Source organism: Nerophis ophidion, linkage group LG11 (genome assembly GCF_033978795.1).
Source record: "Nerophis ophidion isolate RoL-2023_Sa linkage group LG11, RoL_Noph_v1.0, whole genome shotgun sequence".
Taxonomy (NCBI): Eukaryota; Metazoa; Chordata; class Actinopteri; order Syngnathiformes; family Syngnathidae; genus Nerophis; species Nerophis ophidion.
In genome coordinates, this window is record NC_084621.1 from 67,225,354 (window position 1) to 67,246,374 (window position 21,021).

Sequence of the window (21,021 nt, forward strand, 5' to 3'; positions counted from 1 at the left end):
TGTCATATACATACATACATACATACTGTACATATACACACACACACACACAATCACATATATATGTTACCTTAAGTCTCAAGGATGGATTCAATTTTGAATGTTCACTGGTCAACGGCTCATCTTTCCTTCCTGTAATTACACATAGTTGTGGGCTATAATGGACAAGGCTGTGGTGTGCAACACAAGAGAGACAGACAGGTCTTAACCAGAACCACCATGTCCTGCTCAGCTCACATAGGCAACCACATGAGAAAACGGAGGCTTACAATCAGAAGCCTCTTCAAGTTCAACCCCCCTCAGGAAGTGTTCCGAATGAAAATCTTCCTGTCGACACCTTGTCCCCCTCATCTCTCTTACCCTTAGTTCTTTTTACAGTAGAACGGATGCAATTCATTAGCTTGTTTGTTGGAGTTTGTGAAACCTCTACGTTGGATAAGTTGCATTGTTCAATATTGCCAAGAGAGACAAAAATGTTTTTTTTTTTTCACGAAACCATAATTGTGAATTTTAATCCTTGAGTGTCCATTAGGATTTAGAAACCATTCAGGATACCAGTAGTATAAACAGGACGTAATAAGGAGAATTGCCCCTTAATCCAGCGTGGTATTAATTGGCTTTTATTCGTTTACCTGGGGGACACTGAAGGTAGAGTCTGAGTGAAGCTGGGTCCCACAAAGTATTCACTTCTGAATCATGTTTTAACCACGTCACTAAATGTGTTAAGATTTCAGCTTGCTTAACGCCAGTTGCTCATTGTGTTGTTGTGCTGAGATTTGTGTGTTGCATCGTTATCGTGCCATAATTTATTCAACAAGTAACCACCCAAAGTGTGCTGACCACATTTACCTTTGCTATGAAATTAAGTCGAGGGCCACAAAATATGGCTCGGGGGCCCCTAGACACAGCTGCTGTCACAAGATTGGTGTTGTACTGTATACATAATATACACTTTATGGACTAAAGCACGGGTCGGGAACCTTTTTGGCTGAGAGAGCCATACAAGCCAAATATTTTAAAAAGTATTTCCGTGAGAGCCATATAAAAACATTTTTAAGACTGAATACAACAATGAGTGAATTTTTAAGTAAGACCAACACTTTTAGAGTATAATAAGTATCTTATTATTTTTAATAACACTGTTATTCTGAAGCTAACCGACAATAAATAAAATACTTCTTACCATTAATGCAACTTGTTGAACTGGTGCGGTAGAAACCGGATGGATGGATTAAAATGCATGAGAATGTTTTATATTTTGAACCTTATTTTTGACACTGTGATTACCAGCGGAATTATTCATTACTTACCGTGATTTATCTGAGAGCCAGGTGCAGTCATCAAAAGAGCCACATCTGGCTCTAGAGCCATAGGTTCCCTACCCCTGGACTAAAGCAATAATTCTCAAACTGTAGTGCGGTATGCAGGCTCTATCTAGTTGTACGCCAAATAATTAATTCAATCAATGATCAATCAATGTTTACTTATATAGCCCTAAATCACTAGTGTCTCAAAGGGCTGCACAAACCACTACGACATCCTCGGTAGGCCCACATAAGGGCAAGGAAAACTCACACCCAGTGGGACGTCGGTGACAATGATGACTATGAGAACCTTGGAGAGGAGGAAAGCAATGGATGTCGAGCGGGTCTAACATGATACTGTGAAAGTTCAATCCACAATGGATCCAACACAGTCGCGAGAGTCCAGTCCAAAGAGGATCCAAGACACAGCAGCGAGAGTCCCGTTCACAGCAGAGCCAGCAGGAAACCATCCCAAGCGTAGGCGGACCAGCAGCGCAGAGATGTCCCCAGCCGATACACAGGCGAGCAGTACATGGCCACCGGATCGCGCCAATTACGTCGTAATTTCGAGATTCGAGCCGTTATTAAAGGTTTATCGGTCTTCAATGGAAGTTGTTGCAATCCGACTACTGTAGGTCGTAGTGCAGTGGTTCTCAACCTTTTTTCAGTGATGTACCCCCTGTGAACATTTTTTTAATTCAAGTACCCCCTAATCAGAGCAAAGCATTTTTGGTTGAAAAAAAGAGATAAAGAAGTAAAATACAGCACTATGTCATCAGTTTCTGAATTAATTAAATTTTATAACAGTGCAAAATATTGCTCATTTGTAGTGGTGTATCTTGAACTATTTGGAAAAAAATATATAAAAATAACTAAAAACTTGTTGAAAAACACAATCTGGTCAGGATGCCACCCGAACGCCTCCTAGGGAGGTGTTTAGGGCACGTCCAACCGGTAGGAGGCCACGGGGAAGACCCAGGACACGTTGGGAAGACTATGTCTCCCGGCTGGCCTGGGAACGCCTCGGGATCCCCCGGGAAGAGCTAGACGAAGTGGCTGGGGAGAGGGAAGTCTGGGTTTCCCTGCTTAGGCTGTTGCCCCCGCGACCCGACCTCGGATAAGCGGAAGAAGATGGATGGATGGATGGATGGATGGATGATTGACAATGATTTTGTGCTCTCCTTCTCAGGGAAGATAAAGATGCCTCCCATTGTGCGGTACCCATCTCCACCAGCCTCATCAAACAGATAGTGGACAAGAATGGAAATGAGAACAACGTGGAACACATCCTGGCTGATTTCTATGGTCCAAAAACCTCCAGCGAGCCACCATGGCCTTACATCTCCAAAGACACTGAGAGGTACAACAATTTAGTAGCTCTCTCTGTTCTCAGTGACTTTTGTCTATGAGAGTGTGGCCTTGGGATTTCCATGTTCAGTTCTTTCACAGGTGTACCCGTGAATACCTGGCAGCTATTCAAACAGACCCCAAAGCCAAACTGGACTTACCGTATTTCCTTGAATAGCCGCCGGGGCGCTAATTAATTTAAAACCTCTTCGCACTCCTGCGCTTATTCAAAGCAGGCGCTAATAATTTTAAAACCTCTTCTGACCCCTGCGCTTACCAATGGCATGCAGTAAAAAATTGAGTGTGATTAAAAAAATTAAAAAATGTATTCCGCGGCCCGGTGGTTGGGGACCACTGCTCTACAGCATGTCATGGCGTCCACTTTTACACCATGCTGTGTGCGTGCCGGCCGGACGCATGCATTTCGCTTCATCTTATACGAGATTGCAATGCATACTTGCTCAACAGCCATACCTTTTACACTGATGTTTGTGATATAAACAACTGTAAAACTCTTACTAATATGCGCCACACTCTGTGAACCCACACCAAGCACATTTCTGGAGAGCATTGGCTCTGTGGCACATTAAAAACGCATCATCCGTGACTCTTGGCTATTTTACACGCGCCCCCAACCCCGCCCACCTCAACCAACGCATGGAGGGGGGGTGGGGTTTGGTGCCAACGGGTGTATGGACGGTGTAGCCAGGAGTCGTGGATGCATTGCATTGTGGGTAGGTGTTGTGTTGCGTTTGTGGTGTGTTGCAGGGCATATCTTCTCCAGAAATGTGTTTGGTGTGGGTTCACAGAGTGTGGCGCATATTATTAAGAGTGTTGAAGTTGTTTTATATCACAACCGTTAGTGTGATCTGTATGGCTGTGGAACAAGACCCCTGGTTTACACTAGGGGTGGGCAATATCGCAAATTTGGGTATCGATACCGATCCGATCCGATACCGGCCAGTATCACCGATACCACATACCGGAAGTGTCGTCATCTGATGGGGGGGGACTTCGGGGTATCGATACTTTTGAAAAACAAATTTGTGCTTTTGACTTTATTAACTGATTATGATAATAATACAACACAGGACAACGATTTAAGTCAAAAAAGAAAATATTTATTTCAAAAGTAATATCAATAGCAATAAAGTAATAAAAATAAGGTGCAAACAACTGCTGAAGCTGGCTTGTCGCCTTAAAACACACAAACACTTAAGGTAAATAACAAAACTCTAGTTATTGGACAAAGTTGTAAACATGAACACAAAACAAAAGAACTGAGAAATTCAAATAAAAAAGTAATAATATCAATTACAATAAAGTGAGTAGTGCAAATAAGGTGAAAACAAATACTGAACTTGGCTAGTCGCCTCACAACACACAAGAACTTAAGTAAAAAAGAAAACACAAGTTATTAAACAGTTGTAAAAATGAACACAAAACAAAAGAACTGAGAAATTCTTATCGTTATTTTAGTGCAATAAAATACTTTACAGTTTACAACCAAGACATTAAATTGCACTGGAAACGCACGCGTGTGTGTGTGTGTGTGTGTGTGTGTGTGTGTGTGTGTGTGTGTGTGTGTGTGTGTGTGTGTGTGTGTGTGTGTGTGTGTGTGTGTGTGTGTGTGTGTGTGTGTGTGTGTGTGTGTGCGTGTCTGAGTGAACCTCGGAGCGAATTATACTGATGTGTGTGCGCCAACGCACCAAGCGTCATGTTAATTGTATTTATTTTATTTTATTTTGGCTTGAAGATGAATTTTTAAAGTGTTTCTAAATCTCGTTGGCGACCCATCACTAGGGAGGAGGGTGGAGTTGTGAGGAGCGCTGCGCTCACATTTTTTTTTCAATCGGAGTGATTCGCTTATATGGTGAAGTATCGATACCATCACGCCAGTATCGATACGATACCGATACTCACCAAGTATCGATACTTGGTATCGATACGCCCAGCCCTAGTTTACACAAAGTAAAAGCAAAAAAACTCCCCGGCCGTTTTGTAATGACTGCAGGGGAAGGGTCACTCGTGACGTCCCAAATTTTGACCCGGCTGTAAAAGTATCAATCAATCAATCAATCAATCAATGTTTACTTATATAGCCCTAAATCACTAATGTCTCAAAGGGCTGCACAAACCACTACGACATCCTCGGTAGGCCCACATAAGGGCAAGGAAAACTCACACCCAGTGGGACATCGGTGACAATGATGACTATGAGAACCTTAGAGAGGAGGAAAGCAATGGATGTCGAGCGGGTCTAACATGATACTGTGAAAGTTCAATCCACAATGGATCCAACACAGTCGCGAGAGTCCCGTTCACAGCGTAGCCAGCAGGAGGCGGATCAGCATCGCAGAGATGTCCCCAGCCGATACACAGGCAAGCAGTACATGGCCACCGGATCGGACCGGACCCCCTCCACAAGGGAGAGTGGGACATAGAAGAAAAAGAAAATAAACGGCAGATCAACTGGTCTAAAAATGGAGTCTATTTAAAGGCTAGAGTATACAAATGAGTTTTAAGGTGAGACTTAAATGCTTCTACTGAGGTGGCATCTCGAACTGTTACCGGGAGGGCATTCCAGAGTACTGGAGCCCAAACGGAAAACGCTCTATAGCCCGCAGACTTTTTTTGGGCTTTGGGAATCACTAACAAGCCGGAGTCCTTTGAACGCAGATTTCATCAAACAACTTAAATTTGGAACACAGCATCATCGTTTTTGTTTTTTACCTCTTTAAGGGCCTTTTGATCAAATGATGTCACAGCTGTCAATTAGCATACATTGTGTATATATACAGTCGTGGTCAAAAGTTTACGTCCACTGTTAAAGAACATAAGGTCATGGCTTTCTTGAGTTTCCAATCATTTCTACAACTGTTATTTTTTTGTGATAGAGCGATTGGAGCACATACTTGTTGGTCACAAAAAAACTTCATGATGTTCGGTTCTTTTATGAATTTATTATGGGTCTACTGAAAATGTGACCAAATATGCTGGGTCAAAAGTATACATACAGCAATGTTAATATTTGTTTACATGTCCCTTGGCAAGTTTCACTGCAATAAGGCACTTTTGGTAGCCATCAACAAGCTTCTGGTTGAATGGTTGACCACTCCTTTTGACAAAATTGGTGCCGTTCAGCTAAATTTGTTAGTTTTCTGACATGGACTTGTTTCTTGAGCATTGTCCACATGTTCTCAACGGGGTTTAAGTCAGGACATTTGGAAGGCCAATGTAAAACCTTAATTTAGCCATTCCTTTACCACTTTTGACGTGTGTTTGGGGTCATTGTCCTGTTGGAACACCCAACTGCGTGCAAGACCCAACCTCCAGGCTGATGATTTTAGGTTGTCCTGAAGAATTTGGAGGTAGTCCTCCTTTTTCATTGTCCCACTTACTCTCTGTAAAACACCAGTTCCATTGGCAGCAAAACAAGCCCATAGCATAATACTACCACCACCATGCTTGACTGTAGGTTTGGTGTTCCTGGGATTAAAGGCCTCACCTTTTCTCCTCCAACATATTGCTGGGTATTGTGGCCAAACAGCTCAATTTTTGTTTCATCCAACCAGAAGGTGTTATCTTTGTCCATGTGATGTCTGATGAAACAAAAATTTAGCTGTTTTGACCCAGCAGATTTGGTCACATTTCCAGTAGACCCCTAATAAATTCATAAAACAACCAAACTTCATGAATGTGTTTTGTGACCAACAAGTATGTGCTCCAATCACTTTATAACAAAGAAATGAGAGTTGTAGAAATGATTGAAAACTCAAGACCGCCATGGCGTTATGTTCTTTACAAGTGTATGTAAACTTTTAACCACGACTTTGTGTGCTTAAAGGTTTGTGTGGCTCTTGCATTAGCTCACATGTCTTCTTGAGAACCAGCGTCCACTGCAATAAACATTTGTTTTGTTTTTTATCAAAACAAAAAGTAGCCCCTTTGTTAAACAGAGATGTCCAGTGCACAAGACATTGGGTCTTAGGAGAATACTTTACTGTCCATCAGTGCGCACATATGTCAACAAATCTCACTCACATCTTTTGTCTTTTAAGGAATCACATCCCAATAGCAGCGGTAAGATGTCATAATCACATGCCTTTGTCAGGCTTTTCATTGCAAACAATTCCAATTCATATGCTGGACATGGGGGTCATACTGTACGTCTGCCTTTAGGGCACCCACTTTGCTTTTTTGCACTCTGTACGCCAGGGGTGTCAAACTCAAATACAGAGGGGGCCAACATTTTAAACTGAACAAAGCCGCGGGCCAAGGTTGAACAAATTAACTTCTTAATAGGGACCTAAACAAGTTTTGCTCTAAATATTGAACAAGGAAGGCTTATATAACTTTAGTGACATGCAAAATCCAGTTTCAAATTATAATAATAATAATTAAAAACATATCAATGGCATATCAAATCAAATTTAAATAAAAATGTAATGCCTTTTTTTCTATTTGCAATCTTCTGAGGTAAATATCGGTTTTTTTCCACAGGCTAATAATAAATTTGAAAATAAAATAACAATAATGAATGAACCAAACATTCAAGCCTTGAAGTAGCAAGAGAAAATGCTTGAATAAAACGTTAATTATTGCTCAGTTTGCTGGAAGTTTCCCGGAAGAATTAGTGCTGCAAGGGGTTCTGGGTATTTGTTCTGTTGTGTTACGGTGCGGATGTTCACCCGAAATGTGTTTGTCATTCTTGTTTGGTGTGGGTTCACAATGTGGCGCATATTTGTAACAGTGCTAAAGTTGTTTATACGGCCACCCTCAGTGTGACCTGTATGGCTGTTGTGTGTGTGTGTGTGTGTGTGTGTGTGTGTGTGTGTAAAAGCCACAAATATTATGTGACACGCTGTTAGTATGGAGGAAAAGTGAACGTGAGGACAGGTTGTAGAGAACGCTAAAGGCAGTGCCTTAAATGCACGCCCCCAATATAGTTGTCCAGGTGGAAATCGGTAGAAATTCAGGAGAATGGTTGCCCCGGGAGATTTTCGGGAGGGGCACTGAACTTCGGGAGTCTACCGGGAAAATTAGGAGGGTTGGCAAGTATGAGTATTAGCGGTGAATGCGGTGTTACAGCGGCACCGACGCTGTATAACACCGGCGGGCCAGCTCTAATGCTAAATTGATATTGCCTCAAGGGCCAAATTAAATTACACGGCGGGCCAGATTTTTCGCCCGCAGGCCAGAGTTTGACACCCATGCTGTACGCATTCAAAGATACACAGTAATTGTCACCCCCTCAGTCATGTAACTCAAATGTACTGCAGGCTCGCACTTTTGTGTCTCTGAAAACAACAAGGCACTTAAAGGCCTACTGAAAGCCACTACTAGCGACCACGCAGTCTGATAGTTTATATATCAATGATGAAATATTAACATTGCAACACATGCCAAGACGGCCGCTTTAGTTTACTAAATTGCAATTTTAAATTTCCCGCGGAGTTTCTTGTTGAAAACGTCACGGACTGTAGAGGATATATTAGCGCAGCACCATTTGCGGCTAAAAGTCGTCTCTTTTCATCGCGCAATTAAACAGTATTTTGGACATCTGTGTTGCTGAATCTTTTGCAATTTGTTCAATTAATAATGGAGAAGTCAAAGTAGAAAGATGGAGTTGGGAAGCTTCAGCCTTTAGCCACACAAACACATGGTGATTCCTTGTCTAAAATTCCCGGAGGTGAAGCTTTACTATGGATCAGAGCGGTCAAGCGAACGTGGTCCCCGATCGCTTGTCAACCGGCAGGTTTCGGTGAGAAAATTGTGGTAAAAAGTCGCCTCTTACCGGAGATCAGCAGAGCTTGCGCCGTCAATTTAGCTACCGTCGACTTCCCTCAGAGACTGGCGTCAAGACACCTGTGGACACACCCCTTCAACTATCAGGTACTATTTAATCTCACTAAAACACTAGCAACACAATAGAAAGATAAGGGATTTCCAAGAATGATCCTAGTAAATGTGTCTAAAAACATCTGAATCCGTCCCAATGCAATCGCCTTTTTTTTTTTAGTTAATTATTATTATTTTTTTTTTTTCTAGTCCTTCGCTATCAATATCATCATCCACGAATCTTTCATCCTCGCGCAATTTAATAGGGAAATTTTCGTTTTCTCGGTGCGAATGGCTCTTGCTGCTGGAGGCTCCCATTATAAACAATGTGAGGACGTGAGGAGCCCTCACCCTTGTGACGTCATCGTCTGCTACTTCCGGTAACGGCAAGGCTTTTTTATTAGTGACCAAAAGTTGCTAATTTTATCGTCGATGTTCTCTACTAAATCCTTTCAGCAAAAATATGGCAATATCGCGACATGATCAAGTATGACACATAGGATGGACCTGCTATCCCCGTTTAAATAAGAACATCTCATTTCAGTAGGCCTTTAACCTCTACAATATTTTGAAAAACGAGTGTCCTCTGCGTTTTTGGCCTATTTCTTTTGTTACACATTTAGGTGAAAAAATAGCCAATTTCTGCTAAACAAAAATGTCAACTGCAGGGGACGCTGGTTTTCAGGAGCGTAGAACGCTGACACTTGTCATCATGCAAAGTGGCATCTGTTCATTCTGATACAAGAAAAAACACAAAGAATTGAATTATATTTATATAGCGCTTTTCTCTAGTGACTCAAAGCGCTTTATGTAGTGAAACCCAATATCTAAGTTACATTTAAACCAGTGTGGGTGGCACTGGGAGCAGGTGGGTAAAGTGTCTTGCCCGAGGACACAACGGCAGTGACTAGGATGGCGGAAGCGGGAATCGAACCTGCAACCCTCAAGTTACTGGCACGGCCACTCTACCAACCGAGCCATGCCGCCCCAGAAGAATAAAGAGTGTTCTAACAGGATGTTTTCTATAGTCCCTTAGCTTGGACAATGGTTGTGCATCTTTTCACTTATGTTGATAACACATATATGTTTTGATAGCGGGCGGCTCGTCTAAAAAAGGGCTCGGTGACAACTAACCAACTGGACTCCCTGCCTGGGACCATATATACATACAGCAGAACCTCAAATGCTGAATACCCACAAGGGTTGTGCAATCGGAATTTGAGCGATTAGAAATATGCCTTGAAGTCGCACAGGACTTTGAAGTTTGAACCACATATATATGCTTAACATCACGCGAGACAGCAAATCACACGAGACCCCGGTTCAGAAAAGGCATGTGTTACAATAATTAAACCAACACCCTATGGGGAAGGCACACCACATGCTCTGTGTGTGTGTTTTCATCACGGCAGCACACTCAGCTTCACTGTGACGAGTGTTAAAAATACAGTAATTATTTGACTACATACTGTACTTTTGTTGCTTAGTGATTTATGAGCCCAACACTTGGCTAACCTCTACGGCAAGATCAGTGCACCAATGATAATTTGTACGTGCATGAAGTTAAAGTTAAAGTAGCAATGATTGTCACATACACACTAGCTGTGGTGAAATGTGTCCTCTGCATTTGACCCATCCCCTTGATCACCCCCTGGGAGGTGAGGGGAGCAGTGGGCAGCAGCGGTGCCGCGCCCGGGAATCATTTATGGTGATTTAACCCCCAATTCCAACCCTTGATGATGAGTGCCAAGCAGGGAGGCAATGGGTCCCATTTTTTTATAGTCTTTGGTATGACTGGGCCGGGGTTTGAACTCACAACCTACCGATCTCAGGGCGGACACTCCAACCCAGTGGTTCTCAAACTTTTTTTGTCATCCCCCACTTTGGACAAGGGGGAGTTTTCAAGCCCCACCTGCCCCCATCGCCACAACAGAACGCTAATGCCAAGCTTGACATTTTCAAATTTATTGAACATCAAGTAACATTCAGGGTTTCCCACACATTCATTTATTTGTGGCGGCTCGCCACGAAAGAATTACGGCCGCCACAGATAAAAAAAAAAAAAAAAATTCAGCTTTTGACTCGCTTGACTGCTCATAAAAGCAGTGGGACTCTGTCTGTGAATGGAGCTTGTAGTTACATATTATATAAATATGTAAATATGATATAAATATGTACATAAAGTGTTGTAATTATATTCCAACTCCGCGTTCTTCTTGGTCATTGCCGCCGCAAGAATATGATAATAAAAAAATGTTTTTAAGTGAAATTCCCTCCCGTTCCTCGCGCCCCACCTGTCATGTCTCTATTCCCCACAGGTGGGGCCCGCCCCACACTTTGAGAAACGCTGCTCTAACCCATGGGTGTCAAACTCTGGCCCGCGGGCCAAATTTGGCCCTTGAGGCAATATCAAATTAACATTAGAGCTGGCTGTAACACCGCATTCACCGCTAACACTCTTACTTGCCAACCCTCTCGTTTTTCCTTGGAGACTCCCGCAGTTCAGTGCCCCTCCCGAATTTCATCCCGGACAACAATATTTGGGGTGGGCTTTAAAGGCACTGCCTTTGGCGTTCTCTACAACCTGTCTCCACGTCTGCTTTTCCTCCATACAAACAGCGTGCCGGCCCAGTCACATAATATATGCGGCTATTACGCACACACAAGTGAATGCAAGGCATACTTGGTCAACAGCCATACAGGTCACACTGAGGGTGGCCGTATAAATAACTTTAACACTGTTACAAATATGTGCCACACTGTGAACCCACACCAAACAAGAATGACACATTTCGGGAGAACATCCGCACCGTAACACAACAGAACAAATACCCAGAACGCCTTGCAGCACTAACTCTTCCGGGATGCTACAATATACACCCCCCGCTATCACCAAACCCTGTCCACCTCAACCCCACCGCCGAAAAGAGGCATTCAATTTTTATTTACATATTTTGTGATATGTCATTAATATTTTTTGATTATTATTATTATTTGAAACTCGATTTTGCATGTCACTATAAAGCAGGGGTGCCCATTACGTCGATCGCGAGCTACCAGTCGGCCGCGGGGGGTGTGTCAGTCGATCTCGAGCCAGGCTTTTAAAAAAAATAGACCTAAAAATTAGTGATCATCAATCTTCACCAAGACGTCACTTAAATGACATTCACAACACTTGTGCACGCCAGCTTTCTGAGGGATCGCTTGTGCACGCCAATTTTCCGAGACTCTTATTTTGTTAGCGCAGGCAGCATGAAGCAGGGCTTTTATTGTGAAGATAGGAAATGTGCAGTCGGCCTTTAGAGTTTTGACGGAAGGGACGGCGCGAGAGTCTGTTGAAATAAAAAGTGTTTCTGGCCTTCCTCTCTGTCATTTTTTCATAATAATGAACTGGCAGCAGCCAGCGTCATCTCACAAGACCCTCGGGTGCCGTGAATGTCAATCAAGCAAGCTACGGAATTTGCCGCCAATGTTTTTCTTGTAAAGTGTATGGAAGCTGGATGAATTAGATGCCAAAAACCAACCACTTTCATGTGGTATTGTACAGAAAGGACAACTTTTTTTCTCCTCCATTTGAAAATGTGGGCGTTATCATCATTACCGTCTGATTCCAATCAATGCAAGTCATCAGAATCAGGTAATACACCAACTTATATTCTTGTCTTTGTGAAAGAAAGACATCTATATGTGTTACACATGCTTGTATTATCATTAAACACATTTAACTTGTTTACAAAAATGTCTCTTTCATAAATAAATAAATATAAATGATATATATAAATGAGGTAGATCCCCTCGAGTTGGTCAATTGAAAAGTAGCTCGCCTGCAGAAAAAGTGTGGGCACCCCTGCTCTAAAGTTATATAAGCCTTGCTTGTTCAATATTCAATGCAAAACTTGTTTGGGTCCCTATTAAAAGGTTAATTTGTTCAACCTCGGCCCGCGGCTTTGTTCCGTTTTAAATTTTGGCCCACTCTGTATTTGAGTTTGACACCCCTGCTCTAACCACTAGGCCACTGAGTATGTTGAACACCCGTATGGGACATTATAAAGGTTGAACACGATCATGGCATAAACACTCTATGCCAGGGGGTGTCTAAACTTTTGCCACCAAGGACCACACATTGGTAGATATCAATCAATCAATCAATGTTTATTTATATAGCCCTAAAGCAGAAGTGTCTCAAAGGGCTGCACAAGCCTCAACGACATCCTCGGTTCATATCCCACATCGGCGGCAAGATAGAGGAATGCACTGGCGCACTTTAATATTTTCTGTATATAAAGATGCTAACATCTATTCAGTCAGTACAGTGAAATCTTAATTGATGTGAAATGTTATGAACTTAATTGGTCCTTGAACGGGGTTTGTATATAGAAAAAGTTGTATGTTGAAGCAGATGTTCCCATTAGAACTAATTTACATCTGAAATATTGGTTCCAGCTAAGCGAAAGTCTATATTTAAAGGGGAACATTATCACCAAACCTATGCAAGCGTCAATATATACCTTGATGTTGCAGAACTCTAAATGGGTGAATTTTGGCAGATTAAACGCCTTTCTGTTTATCGGTCTTTTAGCGATGACGTCAGAACGTGACGTCACCGAGGTAACACACCCGCCATTTTCATTTTCACATTACAAACACCGGGTCTCAGCTGTGTTATTTTCCGTATTTTCGACTATTTTGTGGAACCTTGGAGACATCATGCCTTGTCGGTGTGTTGTCGGAGGGTGTAACAACACTAACAGGGAGGGATTCAAGTTGCACCACTGGCAAGAAATCAGCCGCCAGACCCCCATTGAATTTGCCAGAGTGTCTTCACATTTGACCGGCGATGCTAAGACAGACATGGCACAGAGATGTATGGATAACCTGCAGATGCATTTGCAACGATAAAGTCAACGAAATCACAAAGGTGAGTTTTGTTGATGTTGACTTATGTGCTAATCAGACATATTTGGTCACGGCATGACTGCCAGCTAATCGATGCTAACATGCTACGCTAATCGATGCTAACATGCTATTTACGCTAGCTGTATGTACATTTGAAACTAGATACCCACATTTAATGCGAAACAAACACTTACCAATCGACGGATTTGAGTTGCTCCAGTGTCACAAGATGCGAAAGTCCTGATCGTTTGGTCCGCACATTTTACCGGCGATGCTAATAAGGCAGCCATGCTTTGGGCCACTTCATTAGGTACACCCATGCTATGGCCGAATAGCATCAATAGCTATTCGCTCAATAGCTTCAATTTCTTCTCCAATTTCGTTTTCGCTATCTGCCTCCATACTCCGACCATCTGTTTCAATACATGCGTAATCTGTTGAATCGCTTAAGCCGCTGAAATCCGAGTCTGAATCCGAGCTAATGTCGCTATATCTTGCTGTGGTATTCGCCATTGTTTGTTTGTATTGGCAGCCCTGTATGACGTCACAGGGAAATGGACAGTTGCATCGCAAATAGCGAAAATCAAGAACTTTAAAGCTTTTTTTTAGGGATATTCCGGAAGGTGTAAAATTTTGGAAAAAAAACTTAGAAAAATAATACAAGCCACTGGGAACTGATTTTTATTGTTTTTAACCCTTTTGAAATTGTGATCATGTTCCCCTTTAACTAAAAGGTTGTCCACTTTGAACACAATATAAAGTGCTATACGGTATTTTATATCAAACAAACATAACAAAGAGGGTGGCGGATAAAGTTTTTGTTTAATAACAAAGGCAAAACTGGGGATAGGTTGATTGGCAACACTAAATGGTCCCTAGTGTGTGAATGTGAGTGTGAATGTTGTCTGTCTATCTGTGTTGGCCCTGCGATGAGGTGGCGACTTGTCCAGGGTGTACCCAGCCTTCCGCCCGATTGTAGCTGAGATAGGCGCCAGCGCCCCCCGCCACCCCAAAAAAGGGAATAAGCGGTAGAAAATGGATGGATGGAACAAAGGCAAAACAACAACTAGCCGAACTGTCCTCATTTTCAGCTACCCTGCCGACACACACACACACACAATTTGAAATCACTAAACTACTTAACTTTAACAGCTAGGTCACTACAATGATTAATATATCCATAAATATAAAATAAAATCTGCTTTACCCCGTTGGTTAATCTTCTTGATGTTCAGCGGAAGGAAGACGGGAGGGGCATTGTTGTACAACGCTGTGGATACTTCCTGAATGTTTCAAACCATACATCATTTGTCCATTGCTTTCTTTAGACTCATTTTGATCCAGCAAAACTATAAAAATGTAAAACGACTGATAAAAACACTATAGAAGTACACACAGTAGCACTGAGCGTAACAGCGCACGCCTGAAACTCTGAGCTGACAAACAATACCGGTAAGGGATTGTGGAGAGGCGACGCCGCCGCAATCTAATTCAGGTTCTTGGCTCACACACCGGGACACAATTGACCCATCTCCTCATGATGTATGAAAGGGGAGAAGGAGGAGAGATCGCGGAAGGAGTAGGAGAGCCGGCAACAGCGACTAACCTGAATTAGAATGCGGCGGCGTCGCTCCCGGCACGCCCCACCTCGCCGCTCCGCCGCATTCTCCGCCTCCTTGCCGGTATCTTGGGCAGGGCTGCAGCGTACCCTGCCCCGCCGTCGGCCCGTCAGCTCCGCCTCTACACAGGGATCAACCCACACTGACTGTGCTGCCGGGCACAAAATGGCTGCTCTGTGAGGAACACAATAGGTGGATAAAGTGTCGTACATTGAGAAAAGGTTTTGTACACCAAAGCATATTTTTATTTGGTCCCTGGTTTGTGAATCAGAAAGTTGGTAAAATGAGGGGTTCGAAAATTGGGATTCCACTCTATATGCTAAAGCAGGAGTGTCAAACTCAAATACAGAGTGGGCCAAAATTTAAAACTGAACAAAGCCGCGGGCCAAGGTTGAAGAAATGAACCTTTTAATTGGGACCCAAACAAGTTTTGCATTGAATATTGAACAAGCAAGGCTTAAATAGGGCAGCATAGTGGAACAGGGGTTAGTGCATCTGCCTCACAATACGAAGGTCCTGAGTAATCCTGGGTTCAACTCGGGCTCGGGATCTTTCTATGTGGCGTTTGCATGTTCCCCCCATGACTGCGTGGGTTCCCTCCGGGTACTCCGGCTTCCTCCCATGGAACAGGCAGAGCTTATATAACGTAATATTGCAAAATCAACTTTCAAAAAAACAAATGAAAAAACATTAATGCCTCTTTTCTATTTGCAGCCTTCTGAGGTAAATATCAACATTAACTTTTTCCACAGGCTAACAAATTCCAAAATAAAATAAAAATGAGGTAGGCAGGGTTTGGTGGTAGCGGGGGGTGTATATTATAGTGTTCCGGTAGAGTTAGTGCTGCAAGGGGTTCTGGGTATTTGTTCTGTTGTGTTATAGTGCGGGTGTTCTCCCGAAATGTGTTTTGTCATTCTTGTTTGATGTGGGTTCACGGTGTGGCGCTTATTTGTAACAATGTTAAAGTTATAAATGATAAATGGGTTGTACTTGTATAGCGCTTTTCTACCTTCAAGGTACTCAAAGCGCTTTGACACTACTTCCACATTTACCCATTCACACACACATTCACACACTGATGGAGGGAGCTGCCATGCAAGGCGCCAACCAGCACCCATCAGGAGCAAGGGTGAAGTGTCTTGCTCAGGACACAACGGACGTGACGAGGTTGGTACTAGGTGGGATTTGAACCAGGGACGCTCGGGTTGCGCACGGCCACTCTCCCCACTGCGCCACGCCGTCCCTAGTTGTTTATACGGCCCTAGTTGTTTATACGGCCACCCTCAGTGTGACCTGTATGACTGTTGGTCAAGTATGTGTGTGTGAAAGCCGCATATATTATGTGACTTGGCCAGCACGCTGTTTATATGGAGGAAAAGAGGACGTGACGGCATGTTCTAGAGGACGCTAAAGGCAGTGCCTTTAAGGCACGCTCCCAATATTATTGTCCGGGTGGAAATCGGGAGAACGGTTGCCCAGGGAGATTTTCGGGAAGGGCACTAAACTTCGGGAGTCTCCCGGGAAAATCGGGAGGGTTGGCAAGTATGAGTATTGATGAATGTGGTGTTACCGGCGGGCCAGGTCTAATGTTAATTTGATATTGCCTCAAGGGCCAAATGAAATTAAACGGCGGGCCAGAGTTTGACACCCATGTGCCAAACTATTATATTTTTTAGAAAAGCTTTGTTATCTTAGCTCTTGTGTTGTAGGTTACAGAGCAAATTGTTGTTAAATTTATAGCTAATATACTTTAAAAAAAACAAACAAACACATTTTCCCAACTAGCTGCAGGATGAAAATGGCCCCTGGCTGCATTTTTTTACACCACCTAATTCAGTGGTCCCCAACCACCGGGCCCCTACCTGGCCGTGGCCCGATTGGTACCGGGCCGCAGAAGAATTTTTCATCAATTTTTATTTAAAAAAAAAAATTTATTATTTTTTTTACATTTATTAAATCAACATAAAAAACACAATATACACTTACAATTAGTGCACCAAGCACAAAAACCTCCCTTTTTCATGACAAAGGAAAAAAAAAAAAGAAAAGAAAAAAAAAGGGACATCCGCCCACCTGGGCCGCGGGACAAATTATTAAGCGTTGACCGGTCCGCGGATACAAAAAGGTTGGGGACCAGTGACCTAATTGACTTGTTTAGGGCCCCAATTGATTGGGGGAGGACTGGGGGGACCACGTTAGAATTTGTTGAGATGTGCACTGTTTGTATTTTTGATTTTAGTGACATCTGAACTATTTAATTATTAACGTATAAAACCAAACCATAGTACATATAAAGACTGAAATGGGGCTTGAACAAAAACAAAAGCCTGAAGTGAAGTGAATTATATTTATATAGCGCTTTTTCTCAAGTGACTCAAAGCGCTTTACATAGTGAAACCCAATATCTAAGTTACATTCAAAGCAGTGTGGGTGGCACTGGGAGCAGGTGGGTAAAGTGTCTTGCCCAAGGACACAACGGCAGTGACTAGGATGGCAGAAGCGGGAATCGAACCTGCAACCCTCAAGTTGCTGGCACGGACACTACCAACCGAGCTAAACCGCCCCGGTTTCAGTAGGGCTTTAAATAGTTTTGTTGACAAACTAAACTGACAGTGACATGTGTTCATGAGTGCCACATTACAGGTAGTGGTGTGTTTGTGTCGCTCTTTCTCTGTATATTCCTTATTGTGTGTGTGTGTGTGTGTGTGTGTGTGTGTGTGCGTGCGTGCGTGCGTGCGTGCGTGTGTGTGTGTGTGTGTGTGTGTGTGTGTGTGTGTGTGTGTGTGCGTGTGTGCGTGTGTGTGCGTGTGTGTGTGTGTGTGTGCGTGTGTGCGTGCGTGCGTGTGTGTGTGTGTGCGTGTGTGTGCGTGTGTGTGTGTGTGTGGGGAGACGTTTACAGTCAGAAAACAGCATTGGCATGCTTGTGTCACCTGGCTTAGCTCACTGTCAAGAAAAAGCCATTAGAGGGGAACTTCACTTTTTCTGGAATGTTTCCTATCATTCGCAATCATTATGACAGACAACAACACACGTCTTATTTTATTTTAAAGATGATAAACCTTTTGGATGATGCGACTAATGGGAGCCTTCAAAGCCCTCTAAAACAGCTTTTAAACTCTCCATCAACATTTTACACTGCAAGGCTATACTAATAATGTAGTTACAGACACATGTATAACAATATGTAATATGTACTACATTCACTGTATTTTTGGTCACTTTAATCCTTGCCGGAAGTAAATCTTTGGCGCATTTATTTCCGTTTCCATAGCAGCACATGTCCGACTTCTGACAACAACCCCTTCCGGATACAAACACAGATTCAGTAACAAACGACGCAGATGACTATTTTTGGACAAATGCAGATTTACAACCTTTTTGAATTTGAATTTATGAAGCCGGCATGGGTTAGTGCGTCTGCCTCACAATACGAAGTTCCTGCAGTCCTGGGTTCAAATCCAGGCTCGGGATCTTTCTGTGTGGAGTTTGCATGTTCTCCCCGTGAATGCGTGGGTTCCCTCCGGGTACTCCGGCTTCCTCCCACCTCCAAAGACATGCACCTGGGGATAGGTTGATTGGCAACACTAAATTGGTCCTAGTGTGTGAATGTTGTCTGTCTATCTGTGTTGGCCCTGCCATGAGGTGGCGACTTGTCCAGGGTGTACCCCGCCTTCTGCCCGATTGTAGCTGAGATAGGCGCCAGCGCCCCCCGCGACCCCGAAAGGGAATAAGCGGTAGAAAATGGATGGATGGATGGAAGCCGGCATGAAGAAAAGAGTGAGATGTTGGTGCAGACAGAAGCTGAGCGAGTGAGATAAAAGTTAATTGCAAAATGTGGAACTTGAAGCCAAGCTATTTCGACATAAAATGGCGTGCTTACCCATAATTAACCGGAAAAAACTTCCACGGCCAGCTGGACCAAACAGACAACAGTCCATCGAGTGAGTCACCATAATATTGACCATGACACACGCAGCACGTCATGCGTCTTATTACAACTACAGTGCATATGCCATCTGGCTAGCTGTGTACAAACAAAACATGAAATGTGGGTTAATACTCATGTCTCTGTCTTCTTGTCTTTCATAATGGTTGTGAACAAGAGGCAAAAAAAAGTGCTGTTCCCCTTTAACATTGCGACTGCTAAAAGTTCCCCACATACAGTGGGGCAAAAAAGTATTTAGTCAGCCAGCGATTGTGCAAGTTCTCCCACTTCAAATGATGACAGAGGTCTGTAATTTTCATCATAGGTACACTTCATATCATAGCAACATAATGCCTTTATTTCTTTCACAGAAAAGAGCAATTCGAATCATTTTTAAAGTAGGATATAGAGACCATACAAATCCACTCTTTATTAGGTCGGGATTACTAAAACTAAAAGACATTGTAGAATTGAATACACTATTAATGATGTTCAAAGCGAGAAATAAAGTTCTTCCGAAGGACATACAAAAGTTATTTGTGTGTTCACATCTGAAGATGAGAACCACAGAAGGCCGTATGACTTTAAACATCCAAGAGTGCGAACAAATTTGAAACAAATGTGCTTGTCTGTTGTTGGTGTGAAAGCATGGAATTCTCTAAACAAAGACTTAAAAAGCTGTAAGAATATATTTGTATTTAAAAAAAGTTATAAAAAGAGAAAACTGAAATTATATCAAACTGAGTTTTGATTTAGAGTGGACGTGTCATTGTGAAAGTGCTTCAAGGAAAATGGAAAAGTATGTTGGAGTTCGGGTGTTGGTGGAGGGAACATTTATAATTAATCTAAAATACTGTAATTTGTGTTAAAAAAGGGGCAGATAAATATAAGAATATAATTCTTCCATCTGCTCCTTTCTGATCATGAAAATGTATAAGAAAGAAAAACAAAAAAAAACAATGACAGTGTCAATTGTACGTGGCTTGTAAATATGCATTTTCATGAAAGGAATAAAAATAAATGATGATGATGATCATAGGTACACTTCAACTGTGAGAGACAGAATGTGAAAAAAAAAATCCAGGAATTCACATTGTAGGAATTTTAAAGAATTAATTTGGTGGAAAATAAGTATTTGGTCAAGCATTCAAAGCTCTCACTGATGGAAGGAGGTTTTGGCTCAAAATCTCACGATACATGGCCCCATTCATTCTTTCCTTAACACGGATCAATCGTCCTGTCCCCTTAGCAGAAAAACAGCCCCAAAGCATGATGTTTCCACCCCCATGCTTCACAGTAGGTGTGGTGTTCTTGGGATGCAACTCAGTATTCTTCTTCCTCCAAACGCGACGAGTTGAGTTTATTCCAAAAAGTTCTATTTTGATTTCATCTGACCACATGACATTCTCCCAATCCTCTGCTGTATCATCCATGTATCCTTTTGGGTACAAACTCAACTTGTCGTGTTTGGGTTAGAGATGGAAACCCTAACCCTAACCCTAAGCCTGTTTTTTTTTAATTGCATTTAAAATCCTAAATCAATAGCTACCAATTGAGTCAACAGATTGAGGATCCTCCATTGCAGCCATTATACCCGCCAACAATACGCCATTTGCACATTGTGACCTGAAAATTAACCAAGTATGAGTAATATTGTTATTATAAGCGCAAACGCAGACGGACTATTTTAGCTGCGCATTGATAGCAGTGAGCGACGGCTTTTTTACACTATGCCTACTTCTGCTTCAACTCAAACTTGCTCAAATTAAATTCTACATTATAATTCCTGCATCTTTCACCTGGTAGTAGACAAAGACAAACGCCCCGTAGATGGCAAAAAAGACACAAAAAGATGCTCGCTGCGGCAACTTGTGATTGATTCTTCATCTAAACAGGATTATCTAAGCGTTTATTATAGTTAGTTTGTATGTTTTTCACCTAGCAGTGCTGCTGATGTTATAGTGTTTTAATAAAGCTACATCTGTTTGGCACTCAGCTATTAAAAGTTATTGCTCATCCTTTTTGTGTTCGGGCTCAAAAATCTTGAGTTTCTGGATCATTTCTCTCAAAATTATCGTTGTTGACGCAC

At 42.5% G+C, this 21,021-nt stretch overlaps 1 protein-coding gene across 3 annotated transcripts in view; it reads left to right on the plus strand.

The window, feature by feature from the left end:
• Nucleotides 1-21,021, plus strand: part of LOC133562376 (intermembrane lipid transfer protein VPS13B-like) — an 819,661-nt gene that overhangs the window by 716,954 nt on the left and 81,686 nt on the right. For all 3 annotated transcript variants that reach the window (XM_061916536.1, XM_061916534.1, XM_061916535.1), the window contains exon 51: nt 2,494-2,664. In XM_061916536.1, the coding sequence (XP_061772520.1) occupies nt 2,494-2,664 (171 nt within the window). The remainder of the gene's footprint in view (nt 1-2,493; nt 2,665-21,021) is intronic.